Source organism: Trachypithecus francoisi, unplaced genomic scaffold, assembly GCF_009764315.1.
Source record: "Trachypithecus francoisi isolate TF-2019V2 unplaced genomic scaffold, Tfra_2.0 Lachesis_group0, whole genome shotgun sequence".
NCBI lineage: Eukaryota > Metazoa > Chordata > Mammalia > Primates > Cercopithecidae > Trachypithecus > Trachypithecus francoisi.
In genome coordinates, this window is record NW_022681453.1 from 8,162,313 (window position 1) to 8,183,133 (window position 20,821).

Here is a 20,821-nt window from a genome sequence, read left to right on the forward strand (position 1 = left end):
TTTGATTCTTTTGTTGAAACTTTCCAGTGTATTTTGCATTTCTCTAAGAGTATCTTTTATTTTTAGAAGTTGTGATTGTTTTGTATTGATGCTGTGTATTTCTCTGGATTTTTTTTCATCCATAGTCTGCATTACTTTTGAATTTCTTTAAATTGTTTTTCACCTTTCTCTGGTGCATCCTTGAGTAGCTTAATTATCAACCTTCTGAATGCTTTTTCTGGCAAGTCAGGGGTTTCTTCTTGGTTTGGATCCTTTCTTGGTGAGGTATTGTGATCTTTTGAGGGTGTTAGAGAACCTTGCTTTTTCATATTGCCAGAATTGGTTTTCTGGTTCCTTTTCATTTGGGTAGACTATGTCAGAGGGAAGATCTGGGATTCAAAGGCTGCAGTTCAGATTCTTTTGTCCCACAGGGTGGTCTTCTAATGTGGTGCCCTCTGACTTCCTCTAGGCATGGGACTTCCTGATTGCTGGACTGTAGTGATTGTTATTGCTCGTCTGGGTCTAGCCACCCAGCGGGGCTACCAGGCTGCAGCCTGGTACTCAGAAATGTCTCCAAAGAGTCCTGTTATGTGATCTGTCTTCAGGTCTCTCAGCCATGGAGATGTGTTCTGGTGGAGGTAGCAGGGCAGTGAAGTAGACTCTGTGAGGGTCCTTGGTTGTAGTTTTGTTTAGTGTGCTGGTTTTCTCGACTGCTGGTTATGCTAGTGGTTGGTTGTCCTCCAGCCAGGAGGTGGCACTTTTAAGAGATCATCAGCTGATACAAGCTTGCCCTAAGGTCACCTGGATACATATTTGGGTTTCTTAGGCAATGGGCAGGGCCATAGAGCTCCCAAGGGATTATGTCTTTTGTCTTCAGTTACCAGGGTGGGTAAAAAAAGACCATCAGTTGGATGCAGGATTAAGTGTGTCTAAGCTCAGACTCTCCTTGAGCAGGGCTTGCTGTGGCTGCCGTGGGGGCTAGGACTGTGGTTCTTAGTCCAGTGGAGTTATGTTCCCAGTGGGATTATGGCTGCCTCTGCTGCATCATACAGGTCAGCAGGGAAGTGGGGAAAGCTGGCAGTGACAGGCCTCACCTAGTTCCCACTCAGCTAGCAAGGCCAGTCTCATTCCCACCACCAGCACCGAGTTTATCTCCAGGCAGCGTTTATCTCCAGGCAGCTCGTGAGCAGAGCTGAGATCTTGCCCCAGGCTACAAGCCTCCCCACTGAGAAAGCAAGCAGGACTTTCAGGCTCCACCCCTCCCCACCTGCCATGGCCTCTGTGCTCACATCTGCACTTCCTGTTAGCTCCAGTCACTGCCCCCAGATTCTCCCCATACATGTTTAAGCTTGGTTGTAATTATTACAAAGTTCATCTCGAAGTTTCCTTCTCTCTATATTCCTTCACCAATTCCACTGGTAGCCTCCCCAAAGACCCCTGTGAGACAAAGTCAGAAGTGGTTTCCCTGGGTACTGGGAGTACCCACAGGTCTCTTCCTGCTGCTGCTTCTACCTTTATATTTTGCTCAGCTTTCCAAATTTGTTTCAGCTCTTGGTAAGGCCAAATCCTTCTCTCATTTTATTAGTCTGTTGTCATACTGCTATAAATAAATACCTGACACAGAGTAATTATAAAGGAAAGAGGTTTAATTGACTCACAGTTTCACAGGCTTAACAGGAAGCCTGTCTAGGAGGCCTCATGAAACTTACAGTCATGGCAGAAGGCAAAGAGGAAGCAGGCACCTTCTTCACAAGGTGGCAGGAGACAGAAGGGTGAACAGTGAAGGGAGAAGAGCCTCTTATAAAATCATCAGATCTCATAAGAACTCACTATCATGAGAACAGCATGGGGAAACTGCCCCCATGATCCAATTACCTCCCACCAGCTCTCTCCCAAGAAATATGGGTTTTGTGAGGATTATGATTCAAGATGATATTGGGGTGGGAACACAGCCAAATGATAACATTCTGCTCCTGGCCGCTCCCAAATCTCATGTCCTCACATTTCAAAACACAATCATGCCTTTCCAACATTCCCGCAAAGTCTTAACTCTTTCCAGCCTTAACCCAAAAGTCCAAGTCCAAAGTCTCATCTGAGACAAGGCAAGTCCCTTCTGCCTAGGAGCCTGTAAAATCAGGAGCAAGTTAGTTACTTCAAAGATACAATGGGGGTACAGGCATTGGATAAATGCTCCCATTCCAAAAGGGAGAAATCGGCCAAAACAAAGGAGCTACAGGCTCCATGCAAGTCGAAATCCAACAGGGCACTCATTAAATCTTAAAGCTCCAATATAATCTCCTTTGATTCTATATCTCAGATCCAGGTCACGCTGATGCAAGAGGTAGGCTCCTATGGTCTTGGGTGGCTCTACTCTTGTGGCTTTGCAGGGTACAACACCCCTCCCACCTGATTTCACAGGCTGGCATTGAGCGTCTTCAGCCTTTCCAGGCACACAGTGCAAGCTGTCAGCGGATCTATCATTATGGGGTCTGGAGGATGGTGGCCCTCTTTTCACAACTTTACTAGACAGTGGTCCAGTGGGGATTTTGTGTGGGGGCTCCAACTCCACATTTCTCTTCCACACTGCCTTGAGGGCTCCACCCCTGCAGCATACTTCTGCCTAGGCATCCAGGTGTTTCCATATATCCTCTGAAATCTAGGCAGAGGTTCCCAAACCTCAGTTCTTGACTTCTGTGCACCTGCAGGCCCAACACCATGTGGAAACTTCCAAGGCTTGGAGCTTACACCCTCTGAAGCAATAGCCTGAGCTATATGTTGGCCCCTCTTAACCACGGCTAGGATGTAGGGTGCCAAGTCCCAAGGCTGCACAGAGCAGTAGCAGGGCCCTGGGCCTGGCCCACGAAACCATTTTTTCTACCTAGGCCTCTCGGTCTGTGATGGAAGGGGCTGCTGCCATGAAGCTCACTGACATGTCCTGTAGACATTTACCCCATTGTCTTGGTGATTAACATTCAGCTCCTTTTAACTCATGCAAATTTCTGTAGCCAGCTTGAATTTCTCCCCAGAAAATGGTTTTTCTTTTCTTTCTTTTTTTATTTTGAGATGGAGTTTCGCTCTTGTTGCCCAGGCTGGAGTGCAATGGCATGATCTCAGCTCACTACAACCTCCGTCTCCTGAGTTCAAGCAATTCTTCTGCCTCAGCCTCCCAAGTAGCTGGGATTATAGGCATATGCCACCATGCCCAGCAAATTTTGTACTTTTAGTAGAGACGGGGCTTCACCATGTTGGTCAGGCTGGTCTCAAACTCCTGACCTCAGGTGATCCACCTGCCTTGCCATCCCAAAGTGCTGAGATTACAGGCATGATCCACCATGCCCAAGTGGATTTTTCTTTTTTTATCGCATCATCGGGCTGCAAATTTTCCAAAATTTTTATGCTGTGCTTCCCTTTTAAATGTAAGTTCCAATTTCAGATCATCTCTCTCAAGTTCAAAGTTTCACAGATCTCTAGGGCAGGGGCAACACCAGTCTCTTTGCTAAAGCATAGCAAGAGTGACCTTTGCTCCGGTTCCCAAAAAGTTCCTCATCTCCATATGAGACCACCTCAGCCTGGACTTCATTGTTCACATCACTATGAGGATTTTGGTCAAAACCATTCAACAAGTCTCTAGGACGCTCCAAACTTTCCCACATCTTCCTATCTTCTTCTGAGCCCTCCAAACTGTTCCAACCTCTGTCTGTTACCCAGTTCCAAAGTCAATTCCACATTTTCAAGTGTCTTTATAGCAGTACCCAACTCTCTGCAGTACCAATCTACTCTATCAGTCTGTTTTCACACTGCTATAAAGAAATACCTGAGACTGGGTAATTATAGAGGAAAGAGGTTTAATTGACTCACAGTTTCTCAGGCTTGGCAGGAAGTATGGCTGGAGGCTTCATGAAACTTACAATCATGGCAGAAGGTGAAGAGGAAGCAGTCACCTTCTTCATAAGATGGCAGGAGAGAGAAGAGTGAGCAGCGAAGTGGGAAGAGCTCTTTAAAAAGTCATCAGATCCTGTGAGAACTCACTCACTATCACAAAATCAGCATGGAGTATCCGCCCCCATAGTCCAATCACCTCCCACCAGGTTTCTCCCTACTCACGTGGGTAATATGGAGATTACAATTCAAGATGAGATTTGGGTGGGGACACAGCTAAACCATATCACCTGTGATCTAGATTTTCAGGTTCCCCAGTTAGGATGTATGTTTGAGGGTGGATCTTCCCCCCTCACACTTTGGCCACTCACAGTTTTTCAACTGTCTCACAGAACTTAGAACAGCAGTCTGCTTCCTTCAAAGGGTCTGTGAATTCTTTCGGTTTTCCTGGTGTGTTCCTGCAGTAGTTCTTGTAGCACAAGTTCACGGTGCGAGTCTCCACATGCTGTTCCATTGTCCAAGTGGGAGCTGCAAGTTAGTCCTGCCTCCTAGCTGCCATTTTACTCTGGCATCTCCACATGTCTCTCACTTTCAATCAAAAACTACAAATGATTAAGCTTAGTGAGGAAAACGTGTTAAAAGACAAGACAGACTGAAAGCTGGGCCTCTTGTACCCAAGAGTTAGCCATTTTGTGAATGCAAAAGAAAAGTTCTTGAAGAATATTGAAAGCGCTACTTCAGTGAACACACAAATGATAGGAAAGCAAAATAGCCTTAACTTATTGCTGATAGAAAGTTTGAGTTGTCTAGATAAATGATCAAACCAGCTATAACATACTCTTAAGCCAAAGCCCAATCCAGAGCAAGGCCTTAACTCTCTTCAATTTTGTGAAGGCTGAGAGAAGTGAGGAAACTGCAGAAGAAAAGTTTGGAGCTAGCAGAGTTTGGTATTTGAGGATTAAGGCAAGAATCCATCTCCATAACATAAAAGTGCAAGGTGAAGCAGCAAGTACTGGTAGAGAAGCTGCAGCAAGGGATCTAGAAGATCTAGCTAAGATAATTGACGAAAGTGGCTAAACAACAGATTTCTTTTTGTTTTTGGAGATGGAGTATCACTCTGTTACCCAGGTTGGAGTGCAGTGGTGCAATCTCGGCTCACTACGACCTCTACCTCCTGGGTTCAAGTGATTCTCCTGCCTCAGCTTCCCAAGTAGCTGGGAATACAGGCACATGCTACCACACCCAGCTAATTTTTGTATTTTTAGTAGAGATGGGTTTCACCATGTTGGTCAGGCTGGTCTCGAACTCCTGGCCTCAGGTAATTTGCTTGCCTTGGCCTTCCAAAGTGCTGGGATTACAGGCGTAAGCCACTGTGCCCAGCCCAACAGATTTTCAATATAAGCAAAACAGTCTTATATTGGGAGAAGATGCCATCTGGGACTTTAATAGCTGGAGAGGAGTAAATGCCTACCTTCAAAGCGTCAAGAAGAGACCGAGTCTCTTGTTAGGGGCTAATGCAGCTAATGACTTTAAGTTGAAGCCGGGGCTCATTTTTCGTCCCCTATGGCCCTTAAGAATTATGCTAAATCTACTCTGCCTGCACTGTATAAATGGAATGAAAAAGTCTGGATGACAGCACATATTTTTACAGCATGGTTTACTGAATGTTTTAAGCCTACTGTTGAGACCTACTGTTCAGGAAAAAAGATTCCTTTCAAAATATTACTGCTCATTGACAATGCACCTGGTTACCCAAGAACTCTAATGAGATGTTTAAGTAGATTCATGTTGTTTTCATGCCTGCTACACAACATCTATTCTGTAGCTCATTGTTCTATGTATAATTTTGACTTTCAAGTCTTATTAAGAAATATACTTGTAAGCCTATAACTGCCATAAATAGTGATTCCTTTGATAAGTCTGGGCAAACTACATTGAAAACCTTCTAGAAAGGATTCACCATTCTAAATGCCATTAAAAACGTTTGCGATTTTTTGAGGAGGTCAACAGATTATTATTAGCAGGAGTTTAGAAGAAGAAGATTCCAATTCTGATGGATGACTTTGAGGGGTTCAAGACTTCAATGGAGAGAGTCACTGTAGATGCGTTAGAAATAACAAGAGAACTAGAATTAGAAGTGGAGCCTGTGGGAGGCCGAGGTGGGCAGATCACGAGGTGAGGAGATCGAGACCAGCCTGGCTAACATGGTGAAACCCCGACTCTACTAAAAATACAGAAAAATTAGCTGGGCGTGGTGGCTGGCGCCTATGGTCCCAGCTACTTAGGAGGCTGAGGCAGGAGAATGGTGTGAACCTGGGAGGTGGAGCTTGCAGTGAGCTGAGATCACACCACTGCACTCCAGCCTGGGTGACAGAGTGAGATTCCATCTAAAAAAAAAAAAGAAGTGGAGCCTGAAGATGTGACTTAATTGCTGCAATCTTGCAATCTCATGATCAAACTTGAATAGATGAGGAATTACTTATATGAATAAGCAAAGCAAGTGGGTTCTTAAGGTGTATAAAACCTTAGTTGATAAAGCAACAGGAAGGATTGAGAGCATTTACTCCAATTTTGCCAGAAGTTCTACTGTAGGTAAAATGCTATTAAACAGAATCACATGCTGCAGAGAAATCTTTTGTGAAAGGAGGAGTCAATCAATGGAGCAAACTTAATTTTTGTTCCATTTGAGAAATTGCCGGCCAGGTGCGGTGGCTTATGCCTGTAATCCTAGCACTTTGGGAGGCCAAGGCGGGTGGATCACTTGAGGTCAGGAGTTGGACACCAGCCTGACCAACATGGTAAAACCCCCTCTCTACTAAAAAAATACAAAATTAGCTGGGCCTGGTGGTGCATGCCTGTAATCCAAGCTATGTGGGAGGCTGAGGCAGGAGAATTGCTTGAATCCCGGGGGGCGAGGTTTCAGTGAGCTGAGGTCACACCATTGCACTCCAGCCTGGGCAACAAGAGTGAAACTCTATCTCAAAACAAAACAAAACAAAACAAAAAAGAAGCAAATTGCCACAGTCACCTAACCTTTAGCAACCATCACCCTGATCAGTCAGCAGCTATCCACACTGAAACAAGACTCTCTGCCAGCAAAATGACTACGATTTGCGAAAGGTTCAGATGATCATTAGCTTTTTATAGCATTACATATTTTTAAATTAAGGTATATACTTTTTTAAGACATAATACTATTGCACACTTAATAGGCTATAGTATAGCATAATTGTAACTTTTATATTCACTGGGAGACCAAAAAATCCATGTGCCTCTCTTTATTGTGATATTCATTTTATTGCAGTGATCTGAAACCACATTCATAATAATTCTAAGGTATGCCTGTAAACAAAACATTGCTTATGAGAAAAAAATAACAAATAGTAATATTCCATAGACTCTTTTTGCTGAAATAACTTTAGCTGTGTGGTCCAAGTTTCCTGCTTTTACAGATGTGAATCACAGAGTTGTCTCCATTCTCCTGGGGCTATGCAGCCAGATATTTTGAAGCCGAGAGGTGACCATGCTTCCAGTCCAATCTCTACCAATATTTCCATATACCACAGACAAATTAATTCTAGAGTGTAACTGCTGCATGAAATATATGTAGATCAGAAAGGGACCTCTGGAAGACACCTGGATCATTCTTCATTTACATCATTATTGGACCACAGTTAAATTAGTTAAGCCACATAAAGTGCTATCTAAATGTATTTTATAATTTTCCTTTGGAGTAACACCATTGAAAAGGGGCCTTGAAAAACAGTGTTCCTTTGCATTGTTTTTCTCTCTATCCGCCTGGATAAAATATTTGCCAGCCTGGAAAAAGCTGACCAAAAATAGGACTCTGATAATGCAAGGTCTTTTAATTAGATTTTTAAAGGACTGAAAATTAACGTGTCTTATGAATACTCTGGGAGGCAGCTTTTTCTTTTTGTTTCCTCACCTCACGCCACCCTCAGATGAAGGGGAGTGGAAGCTTAGTTCTGTGTCCTTACCTGCTCAGCACCACCTTCTCCTCACAGTTACACTTTCCTTTCTAGTCAGTGCTGTCCGTGATGTGTATCAGTTGAGGATTATTATTATTCTTTTCTTGGTGATGTTATTTTTCATATTTATTTCTATTCTGTAGAACATTTAAAAACATATATTGGTTTTTATGCTATTTTATGCTGTTTCAAAAGAGGGAATTGCTACTACTACCTTTTAAATGTCTTGTGTACAGTTTCATCTTGCTGTCTGCCATGGTACCTAAAACAAAGCAGATTCTGAATAAACGAAGAAAGTTGATATCTTGATATCTTGTTTCTGAGTATGTCTGGTCACCTCCTAATTGAGTACCTTATTTCTGGTGCTACCGTATTATAACTACCCTACAAGTGCTCCTAAAGAAAAATAGAAAAATAAACTGATTTTTAGGAGCTTTCTGTATCAATAGGACCTGAAATAATATACAGAAATAAATGCTTTGATTCTGAGCTGCCTTGTTATTAATGATACACAAATTAGATCCCAACTTTTTTGTTGTTGTTGGGGAGACACTCTTGCTCTGTCAACCAGGCTGGAGTACAATGGTGCAATCTCGGCTCGCTGCAACCTCTACCTCCCGGGTTCAAGCGATTCTCCTGCCTCAGCCTCGTGAATAGCTAGGATTGCAGGTGCCTGCCACCACGCCTGGCTAATTTTTGTATTTTTAGTACAAATGAGGTTTCACCATGTTGGCCAGGCTAGTCTTGAACTCCTGATGTCAGGTGATCTGCCTGCCTCGGCCTCCCAAAGTTCTGGGATTACAGGCATGAGCCACTATGCCTGGCCCCAACTTTTTTTTTTTTTTTGAAATGAAGTCTCACTCTGTCACCCAGGCTGGAGTGCAGTGGAGCGATCTTGGCACCCTGCAACCTCTGCCTCCCGGGTTCAAGCGATTCTCCTGCCTCAGCCTCCCGAGTAGCCGGGGATTACAGGGCTCACCACCTGGCTAATTTTTGTATTTTTGGTAGAGACGGGGTTTCACCATGTTGCCCAGGCTAGCCTAGAACTCCTGATCTCAGGTGATCCACTGACCTCCCTTGGACTACCAAAGTGCTGGGGTTACAGGTGTGAGCCACTGTGCCTGGCCAGCCTCAACTTTTTAATCTTACAAATTCCCTTCTGTAAGTTGAAGAAAATATTTGCCTAAATCCCAATTGTTTAGATTCTTAATATAGATTATGCTTTCATTACATAAATGGTTTATCCAGCTTTGAAACTGTCACTAGTGGTAAGGACTCAAGGTCAAGAGCTTTGGGTATCAAGGAAGGTGTGGGAAAACTGGGAAAGACATTTCTCCGAACATCCGACTAAGCTGGTAGCCCTGTGGAGGTAGGAAGTGGGTAAGAGGGGGATCCAGAATTCTGAAAGAGGTAACGGTGGTGTGGAGAGCAGGAATACTAAAAGTCACTGAAACTTGAGTTTAGAGATCAGCCTGGGATGATATTTATAAATGTATCATTATTTTGGCTGTCAGGCATGTGAACATCCTTCCATGTTTAAGGAAGTTTCCATCGCTATGTTTTAAGGGATTCCCTTAGAGGAGCTTAAAGTTTGCTTTTGCAGCCTTTCTTAGGGCTAGGATGTGGGCACCCCATCTAGAAGCCACCAATCAAGTGAACATGTCCCAGACATTGAAGCAGAAACTACAGTAGGAAAGTGGGACCAAGTGGAACCCATCCTGGGGGTGGAGGGAGTGGGGTGGACATGCTGGCAGCTTCCTTTAGGGCCCATGGCAGCACTTCTGGCAGTAGTCCTGATGTCCATTGTGTGGATGATGGAGTGAAAGCCGCTATCTCTGTGCTTAGTTGTGTTGGAAATGGTATCTTCAGTGGATTTGTTCTGCCCCATGATTTTGGTTGGTGCTTATGTTAGGTGTCTATTGCTGCGTAGCAAATTACTCCAACATTTGGCAACTTAAAACGTTGAATATTCGCACCGCCCCTGTAGGTCAGGAACCTGGATGTGGCTTAGCTGGGTCCTCTGCTCAGGGTCTCTCTTGAGGCTGTAATTAAGGTGTCCTCTGGGGCTGCAGTCATCTCACGGCTGGACTGAGGGAAGCTCTGCTTCCGAGATTACTTTAGTGGTTGTTGTTGGCACATTTCAGTTCCTTTCAGGCTGTTGACTACTGAGGCCTCTCTCACTTCCCTGCCATGTGGGTCTCTCCATAGCACAGCTCACAACACCTGTGTGTGTGTGTGTGTGTGTGTGTGTGTGTGTGAGAGAGAGAGAGAGAGAGAGAGAGAAAGAGAGAGATGGAGAGAGAGAAAGAGAGAGAAAGAGAGAGAGAGCTCCAGGAAAGGAGAGAAGTTTGGGGAAGCAAGCAAGAAGGTATAGTGTTTCTATAACCTGATCTCAGAAGTGACCTTCCATCACTTTTGCTGTACTCAGTTCATTAGAAGTGGGGTACTAGGTCCAGGTCACTCTCAAAGGGAGGGGATTGCAGAAGGATGTGAATATTGAGACAGGAGACATTTGTACTATTATTTAGAGGCTGCCTACTGCAGTGGCCTTGCCCTCTTAGCCTCAAAGCCTGGTTCTGCCCCACCTCCCACCCTCTGATTCTGGAAGCAATTCAGTATTTTGGTAATAAATATTCCTTTCTGCTTGTAGTAAGAAGCCTTACTAATACAGATAGCTGCCCTCGAAGCTTTTCTCAGACCCCTGGGCCTTATCCCCTGCTATCCTTTTTAGTTTACATTTACTGTTTTTGAATGTAATTTGAGAAATTCAGGAAAGGAAAATGTAAATTTCACTCATAGTGCTGTTACAAAGAGGTAATTACCCTTAACAATTGACCATATTTATTTTTAGACTTTTTTGCTGGTTTTTTAATCACTGAGATAATATTGTATAGATAATTCTGTAACTTAATTGTCTTAATATCTTGTAAGAATGTTCCCTGTCAAAAAGCCCCTCATTTTTAAAGTGTGTTATTGAGTAAGTCAGGAGTGGCCTGGTCCTGGGGGAGGTGCTTAAGCTGGGCAGGAGTCTCGCTCCATTGTCTGTGAAAGAGGGGCTTGCTACATGCAAAGTGAGGCATAATTGTTAAGGAGGCATGTAATCTGCTTAGGTGAATAAGCTGCTCTGAGGGACATTAGCATGCTTGTTGTTGTCATAGTTCCTTTGGGCTGCTATAACAAAACCACCTTAGACTGGGCAACTTGTAAACAACAGAATTCGTTGCTCTTGGATCTAGATGCTGGGAAGTCCAAGATTAAGTTGATGGCAGATTTGGCATCTGATGAGGGCCTGTTTCTCATGGATAGTACCTACTTTTTGTCCTCACATGACAGAAGGGGCAAGGGAGCTTATTGGAGCCCTCATGACTTAATCACTTCCCAAATGCCTCACCTCTTAATACTATCATATGGGTGGGGTATTAGGTTCTAATACATGGATTTTAGGGGACACCAGCATTCACACCACAGCAGTTGTACATAATGGGATGGAGTGGTAGTTGTTGTGATGGGTCATCTATTCTATTTTTAAATTTTTAATAAAAGTAGAGATCGGGTCTTACTATGTTGCCCAGACTGTTTTCAAACTCCTGGCTTCAAGCAGTCCTCCTGCCTTGGCCTCCCAGAGTGTTGGGATTACAGGGATGAGCCATCATGCCCAGCCAAGTCATCTTGTTTTTTGGTGGAGGGGATTTCTCACTTTGTCACCCAGGCTGGAGTGCAGTAGTACAAACATGACTCACTGCAGCCTCAACCTCCTGGGCTCAAGTCATCCTCCTGCCTCAACCTCCTGTGTAGTTGGAATCATAGGCACGTGCTACCATGCCCAGCAAATTTTTTGATTTTTTGTAGAGACAGAGTCTCATTTTGTTGCCCAAGCTGGTCTTGAAATCCTAGGGTCAAGTGATCCTCCCATCTCAGCCTCCCAAAGTGCTGAGATTACAGGTGTGAGCCACTGCACCTGGCTCCAGGTTCCAAGTCATCTATTCTTGAATAGAAGCCTGGTTTGATTTTTTAAACCATAGTAACTCTAATTCATTCTACTTAATTGAAACTAAGAAGACTTCCCTTTTTTGAAAATCTCCACTCCCCCTTATTTTGCCCCTAATTCAAACTGTCTGCTTTCTAGTCAGTCTGAAGTAACGATTAGCTAATGATACAACATTTTCTTTTCAGTTTTTACTTTTCAAAAATGATTTTTGGCCGGGCGCGGTGGCTCAAGCCTGTAGTCCCAGCACTTTGGGAGGCCGAGACGGGCGGATCACGAGGTCAGGAGATCGAGACCATCCTGGCGAACACTGTGAAACCCCGTCTCTACTAAAAAATACAAAAAACTAGCCGGGCGAGGTGGCGGGCGCCTGTGGTCCCAGGTACTCGGGAGGCTGAGGCAGGAGAATGGCGTAAACCCGGGAGGCGGAGCTTGCAGTGAGCTGAGATCCGGCCACTGCACTCCAGCCTGGGCGACAGAGCGAGACTCCGTCTCAACAAAAAAAAAAAAAAAAAAAAAAAAAAAGATTTTTAATTGTCGTAAACTACATGTGACCTAAAATCTATCTAACATCTTAACTATTTTTAAGTGTATACAGTAAACCCTTTTTAAAGTGTGTTCAATAGTATTAAACACATTCCCACTGTGTGCAGCCAGTCTCCAAAACTCTTCATCTTGTAAAAGTGAAACTCTATACCCATTCAGCAACAACTCCCGATACCCTCCTACCTTCAGCCCTTGGCCATCACCATTCTACTTTCTGCCTCTATGAATCTGATATAAATGGAATCATACAATACACTTCCTTTTATGTCTAGCTTATTTCAATCAGCATAATACCTTCAAAGTTCATTCATTTTGTAATATGTACCAGAATTTCCTTCTTCTTAAAGGCTAAGATTCCATTGAATGTACATACACATTTTGTTTATCCTTTCATCCATCAGTGGATGCTTGGGTTACTTCCACCTTTTGGCTATTGTGAATTTATTCTCATTTTAAAATGGGATGTTTTGTTCCATTTCAGGGTAAGAAGTTGCCTTGTCATCTTGGGGATGATGCAGAGGAAGGAGAAGTTTCCGATGAGGACAGTGCAGATGAAATTGAAGACGAGTGCAAATTCAAGCTCCATTATGTAAGTTGCAGGCATGACCATGTTTTTTATCCCTGATATGCTGTATTACAATGGAGTTCCAAGTCGCTACTGTGTTGGAGGCCTCACAATTACAGTGGCTGTGGTGTAGAAAGGATATTCACTGAAAATTACTTTGTTTGCTGGCACACAGACACTCAAATGTTTGTTGAATGAATGATTCAAGGATTCTTGTCTCTGAGTGTTGAAAGGAATTTTAGTGATTAATTCATTCAACCCTCTCTCCAGGGATCAATTTCCTATTACAGATTCAAAAATTAAATTGTGGTTGAAAAAGTTACTGTCTTTGGTAATAAAAGCTGGCTTTACTTTAGCGTTGCCTTCCCTACCTCATGCTAGTAGCCCCACCATGCTCCCTGTCAAGGCTGGCTGGAGGAACCCCACCTGCATGTGGGCCTGCTTCTCTGGGATGCCCATCCCCTCTTTTAGAAAATGTACCTTGTACCAGAGGGATTTCCAAGCCCTTCCAGACATGGACCTCTTCACTAAATCTTTAATTTGCCAAGTCTTCAATAAAGTGGCATAGAATAGTTTGTTACTTGCTTAGTGCATCAGCCCCCTTTTCTAGATGAAGGAGCCTCCTTTGTAGAAAAGCATCATTCAGGCTGGGCGCGGTGGCTCACGCCTGTAATCCCAGCACTTTGGGAGGCCAAGGAGGGCAGATCATAAGGTCAGGAGATCGAGACCATCCTGGCTAACACGGTGAAACCCCGTCTCTATTAAAAATACAAAAAAATTAGCCAGACGTGGTGGTGGGCACCTGTAGTCCCAGCTACTCGGGAGGCTGAGGTGGGAGAATGACGTGAACCCGGGAGGAGCAGTTTGCAGTGAGCCAGGATCACGTCACTGCACTCCAGCCTGGGTGACAGAGTGAGACTCCATCTCAAAAACAAGAAAAAAAGAGAAGAAAAACATCATTTAGCCAGGTGATCCAAGGGAAATTCAAAGCTGAGGGAAATATAAGACTTAAAAAGATGCCTCATTGTTCCTTTTTATAACTCATATGATTGCTAGAATCACACAGCAACCTGAGAGTAGCACACGCTGATGATAGTATAGAATTTTATTTCTACAGAAAAGGTTAGTCCTCTAGACATCAGGACTATGATTCTGCCTTCTTTAAAAAAAAAAAAAAAAAAAAACAGAGACATTTGTATACATTCTTGTAGTTTACACCATTGCCCTGAATTCAGTTATTACATTGTTAACAACAGTCCAACTCTTCAGATAATTCTGTGATGCCTTTCCTGTGGTTGTGAAAATGAGCTAGCATTATTTTCAAAGGGGACAAGAATTTAATGACAGCTGAAGTCTCAGTAGACACTTCTTTCTTGGCTTTAATGCCCTTTAAATGGGCTAAATGGAGAAGATTCAGCTTGAAGTGAAAAGGAAAAGTTACCATCTGTATTCTTCTCTTGCCTTTTAATAGTTTATGTTAGCAAAATTAAATACTATTAATTAATAGGGCTATGGTTACAGAAAATCTAAATAGATTTACATGTTTGAAAACTATGCTATGTCATTATACAGTTAATATTTTAAATAGTTGCTTTTTTCTCTTCTAGGTATTTATTTTTTATAGTTATTTATGATTATAGATAATTTAGCCTTAGTTTTTAGCATTACTTTATAAACCAGATTTTTGTCTCTGATTTTTATCATTTTGCATCTTGTTTTCTAGATCTCTTGGTTGCCAGCTGTAGTGTACATCTATCATTATTCACTCAGCTATTTCATTTTTCTTCTCCAGTGAGCTCTCCAACTTCCTAAATTCAATATATGTGATTATGCAAAAATAGTAAGCTGTAGTCTTATGGGAACAAATAAATAATTTCACCTGTGAAGTATCCAACTAGATTCCTCTCTTCTTTACTAAAAGTAGTTGATTTCTGGACACTCACATCAGGAGATGGTTTAGAACATGATTCCATGGAGTTAGATATGATCTTTCATTTGGATTCTTTGGTGTGGCCCTAAGTGAAAGTAAAGCACCTTAACTGTAAGTTTACAGGCATCTCTTTGTTATATTTTAGAAGAGAAAATAAATAAATCAACATTGAAGAAATATTGAAGAAATATTTCAAATTGTTTTTTGCTATTTTTGAGCTCTTCTGAGAAAAGGCAATGCTGTGTTTAGAAAACCAAAGTGTTATCTTGTAATCAGACCATTTATAGTCCTATTGTTGGCAGAGGGCTCAAATGCCCTATCTGACTGGTAAATTTATAATAAATTCCCTGATAAACAATATGTGATCATATTTCTGCAAAAGAGGGTGTACTTTGGATAGTTTATGTGAACCAATAATTATCTGAGAGGAAGCTCTTCACCTCAGTTTTAAGTTGAGAGAATGTGGTTAGATTTATAAGTTATATCTGAATTATTGCAATGAATACACATTTTAACTTTGCATTCGTTTACACTGGAACGCCAACTCTCATGAGGTCATATAAGATTCATTTGCACATTCAATAAACTTTTATTAAACATCTCCTGTTGGACATGTGCTCATCAGTGTTGTAGGTACTGGATGATATATCAGTAACAAAATAGACAAAAATCATTGCCTTCGTGAAGTTTACACATCATTGGGAGAGGATGAGGATAGACAAGAAACAAGACAAATAAGTAAAATATATAGTTTACTAGACAGTGATCAGTGCTAGAGGAAAAAAGGGTGTGTGTGTCTGTGTGTGTGTGTGCACACTTATGCTGTGTATATGTAAGGGATCTATTGAAGTTTTAGATGGGATGTCCAGGAAAGGCCTCACAGGGAAGATGCATTTGAACAAGTGAAGAGTTAGTCATGCGGATACCTGAGGAGGAATGTTCCAGGCAGAAAGAACCCCAAGTGCAAAGGCCAGAAGCGGGATTTGAGGTTCTCCCAGCACCACCCTGGAGTTAGAAGCAGAACAGGAGGACAAGACTCCTGTTACTTTTAAGCAAGCAGTTTAAGCCATACTGTAAGTTTTTTCTTATGTAGTAAATGCTTCTGTTGTTGAATTAACTGAACCTTTTAAGCTTCTGCCACATACTATTTTGTGGCTCCAGCCATAGAGAAAATCTGGCTTATAATGGGTAAGCCACAAGGTAAAGCCAGTGTGTTCAGTGACCCAAGAATCATACAACACAGAGACACAGAGGACGACTTCCTTTCAACCAGAGTAGTAATCTAGCAGATTTGATTTTGTGAGGCGAAGTCACCATTATTCATCTTTATGGATCTTCTAATGTCAGCGTGCTCTACACAATTTCCACCTCTGTATTTCAACTTCATTAATGTTTTTCTGCTTCTGCTGAGTTATGCAGTATCTTTTTTCTTGTGCTCTCTAAATCTGTTTAGCCAGCTTCTCGGGCATAAACATTAGCTCTATATCCCCTACGTAAAGCTCATCCCATAAACACCAAGCCTTCCAGCAAGTTCTAAAGCAGTCCTAGTGCAGTGACATGTAGCAATTTTTGTCTTATACTGTAAAACCATTATCCAGACCGCGTGTGTATATCTCTCACTAAACATTTTAATCATTTTCCTCCCTCATCTTTTTTCCTAAGTCATTCCTTTTATGCTTTGAGCTATCCTAAGAAGGATTATGAATCTTGTTTGTTTAAAACATATCAGCACTCAAAGACAGAATGAGTTACCTCTTGAGGTTGCAAGGTCTTGCTATTGAAAGTGTTCATTGGATCAAAAAGCCCAGGTGCTGGGCATACTAGTACATCCTGGCAACAAGAGGTAGGGAATGATAAAGGTGACTTGGAATCTCCCTGGAAGATTCTAGTTGTTTCTAATACATGGATATGACCGGTCCTTGAACAGAAGAGTGTGTTGTTAAGTGAGCTACAGGAGCAGGCAGGTGACGGTAGAGGACAGGAGTAAACACACAGGCTTGAATGTCTGAGAAGCAGCTGTTCTTCAGCTGAGACCTTCAGGTCTTACAGCTTGGAAAGCAGTGAGGCCCTCAGAAAAGCCAGCAAAATATTATTCTTCCCGTCTTTGGACTTTAGCCAAAGGAAAAAAAAAACTAGGGGGGATGTTGAAATACTTCAGTTTTTAGTTTTTTCCCTCCCCCACCTTTTTTTTTTTTTTTTTTTTTGAAGCAAAGCAAAGGTCCTCAATTTTTTTTTTTTTTCTTTTTTTTAAGCAAAAGTCCTCAACTTGGGTCACACATTGGAATGATGGGTAGCTTTCAAAAACCCCGGTGTCTGGGTCTTGGCTCAGGGATTCTACTACATGGGTCTGGGGCATGGCCTGGGATTTCTGAGCACTCCACTGGTGATGGCAATGTGTAGTGCAGGTAGAGTCCACTGTTTGGAAGGTCCCTTTCAAGGAGCAGCGCCCAATTTCTCCCCTTTCCTGGATCTTTCCAGTCTGGAAGGATGGTCGTGGTTTGGGGCATCCTTCTAAGTATTCAGCAATGATTTAGCTTCGTGCTGGAGACAAAATAAGAATTTGTTTAATGTATTTACTTGTGGTAGAGGGATTCCTGGATCAGATTTATCTCTCAAAAAAGGACATAGAGAGCTCTGATTACTTCTCTGGTGGAAACTACCCATCATATGAAATGACTGCTCTCCCCTGGCCCCCAGCTGCAGCGTACTTCCTCACCCACTGGCCCAGAGAACAAAAGACCAAGATACCTATGGCTTTCAGCTGTGGTCCCTGCTGCAGCTGCATGGTGCCTGGTAGGTCTCGAGGTCAAGTGTCTGTCTTAGCTTCCTTTCAGTAGTGCTATTGGATTCCAGGGCCGAATGATAATATATTAATGAAACCTCAGCCACACATTTATTTGTTCTTCACAGCTGCCAATTTTCTTGTGCTGTAAATCACAGAGAAGAAAAAGATCAACAGGCAGAGATATGATTCCTTTAGCAGCTCCCAGTGTTTGGAGGATGTGAAGTAAATAATCATAGCCTTTGTGTTAAGCATTCATTATTTTACCAGCTCTGGGTCGGCTTTGGCTTTGTATTTTGAGCCTTGCCTTGCTGACAGTAAAAGTGACTTGGTGTCATGGCCACAGATCTTCTCCTTACTTTAAGTCTCTGCCTCTTTGTGAGGCCCTGAGTGAGGGAAGGAAATGGATGCTCATTTGGAAAATTCTGGATGACACTGGATACCCTAGGTGCTCTTACATGCTTTTTTTTTTTTTTTTTTGTCCTCTCAACAAATGCACACTCCATTGGGCCCTGGGTCTTGATCAAATGCTTTGGTCTCTAACCAGAGACGTGGAGTTCTTTTCTTGGATTTGCTTCTGACCTTAAGTGAAATTGTTTTCCTCAGAGGGATTATGATGATGTATTTCTCTGGTTTCATGATAGAAATAATGGCTTTGTAAAATATGAACCTGTACGTGGTTACTTTGACTCAAGAATTTCTCTTTTTCTGTAACAATGTAAGAGGGATGGCTGCCACATTGTATGGAAAAATAGACACAGTCTTGAATGGGAAGTCTTAGGAGGTTCGAGCTGCAATTCAGCCATTTTCATAGGCATGTGTGTTTGGTTGAGTGGTTGAACCTTTCTGCCTGTGTCATTATGAGAAAGAATTGGCTAACCCTAGTGTTTGCCTTCAATGGGGTTCAGCAGCTCAAATGAAGTATCTTTACATGACAATGCTTTGGAAGCCTTAGTACAATACAGTCTCCCCCTTATTTGTGGGTTTGCTTCCTGCAGTCAATCATGGCCCAAAATATTGAATGAAAAATTCTATGAATAAACAATTTGTAAGTTGGGAATTGTGCACCATTCTGAGAAGTGTGATGAAGTCTTGCACTGTCTACTCCACCCCGCCTGGGATGTGAATCATCCCTTTGTCCAGTGTATCCACCCATTACTATGTGGGAAAAAACATAGCATACATAGGGGTCAGGAATATCCATGGCTTTCAGCATCCAATGAGGATTTTTTGATGTATCTCCCACGCATAAAGGAGGCCTACTGGGTACAATCTTAGTTGCTTTTCCTATAGTTCCCTGTGGCTCTTTTCTCCCTGCTCATATGATTACTGGTTCTTTTGATACTTTTTGTTTTCTCCATGCTTTTCCTCACATTGAAATGCTGTCCCCCTACTCTTTGCCAGATGATCAGCTCTTAGTCATGACAGTGGGTTGATTTCTGGCCACTGAAAGATAGGTTCAAGTCTTAATGCCTGGTACCTGTGTATGTGAGCTTATTTAGAAAAAAGGGTCTTTGCAGATGTAATTAAGTTAAGGACTTCAAGATAATATAATCCTGGGTTAACCATGTGGGCCCTAAATCCAGTGATAAGTGTCCTCGTAAGAAGAGAAGACACAAACAGATGGATGAGACATGCATGAGAAGACCATATAAAGACAGAGGCAGAAATTGGAGTGATGCTGCCACAAGCCAAGGAATACATGGGGCTATCATAAGCTGGAAGAGGCAAGGAAGGTTCCTCCCCTAGAGCTTTCAGAGGGAGTGTAGTCCTGCCAACACCTAGATTTCATACTTTTGGCCTCCAGATGTGTGAGAAAATAAGTACATTTCTATTGTTTTAAGATACCAAGTTTGTAGTAATTTGTTATATTGGTCACAGGAAACTTTATTTTATTTTATTATTATTTTTTAGAGACAGGGCTTCACTCTGTGGCCCAGGCTGGAGTGAAGTGGTATGATCATAGCTTACTACTGCCTCAAACTCTTGGGCTCACGGGATCCTTCCACCTCAGACTCCCAAGTAGCAAGGACTACAGGTGTGTGCCATCATGCCCAGCTAATTTTGTAAATTTTTGTAGAGACAGGGTCTCACTATATTGCCTAGGCTGATCTCAAACTCCTGGGCTCAAGCGATACTCCCAGTTTGGTCTCCCAAAGGGCTGGGATTATAGACACATGAGCCGTGGCACCTGGCCAAGTCACAGGAAACTAATATACTCATCTTTTAAGGCTTGACTCAGGTTTCTTCTGCTCCTGGAAGTGTCCCCCGATTCCCCTAGGCTGGACAAAGTGCGCCTCCTCTGTGTGCATATGCTACCCCTCACACCTGTCACTCTATTTGTTCCTGCTTGTGTAATTATCCAGGGATGTGTTGGCCTTCTCCATGACACTGAGGGCTCTGTGACAGTGGGTGGTATTCCTCTTTAATACTTCTCACCTGGCACAGCAGATGGTCAATACTTTTTTTTTTTTTTAAATACAAAATGAGTTTTGTTCCCAAACTATCTCTCAACTTTATTAACTACCCCCAGCACATTATCCTAGGCACTCAGTACCTGCAGTGGGGCCCAGTGTGCCTGATGTTTCATCTGCAGACACACTTCCTCTTTTGGCACATGCTGCCAGATTAATATTGTTTCTAGAGTTGCTACACAAGGACTTACTCACTCGAAGACTCTCTTAGCAGCTCCATACCTCTTGCTTTCAAGTCCCTCCACTCTCCAAAGTTCTTTATCTGCCACTACCGTACTCTATGAACTCTAGGAAAACTCATGTGTTCTTTGCATTTACCGAACATTCTTAATTCATGTAAATCCTTTGCTAGAACTGTGGTTGGCAGGAAACCCTTCTTTCCATCACTGTTGAAATTTCAGTTACATTGAGAGCTCTGATCAATTCCCACCTCTTTTTTGGGGCCTTCTCAGTCACTCAGTCAATAATGCTGTGTTCCTTATCAGAAACTCTATTGTATTGGTTGTCTGTGCTTTTGTAGGCATCTTTGTAGACCAGGGTAGAATATTTGGGGACATGTCTTTTCTAGCATGACAGGAGGGTGTTCCCTTATGATGTTAGAGCCAACTCTTTTTCATCCTTGCATCTCCTTCTGGACCTAGAGGTCTCCAGGGAAGTGGAGTGCCTTGTTAATTGGGCTTGTTAAAGATATT

The 20,821-nt window shown here is 42.6% G+C and overlaps 1 protein-coding gene across 1 annotated transcript in view; it reads left to right on the forward strand.

The window, feature by feature from the left end:
• Positions 1-20,821, forward strand: part of PLCH1 (phospholipase C eta 1) — a 277,981-nt gene that overhangs the window by 220,696 nt on the left and 36,464 nt on the right. Inside the window, exon 11 of the mRNA XM_033203550.1 lies at positions 12,860-12,967. Within this exon, the coding sequence (XP_033059441.1) occupies positions 12,860-12,967 (108 nt within the window). The remainder of the gene's footprint in view (positions 1-12,859; positions 12,968-20,821) is intronic.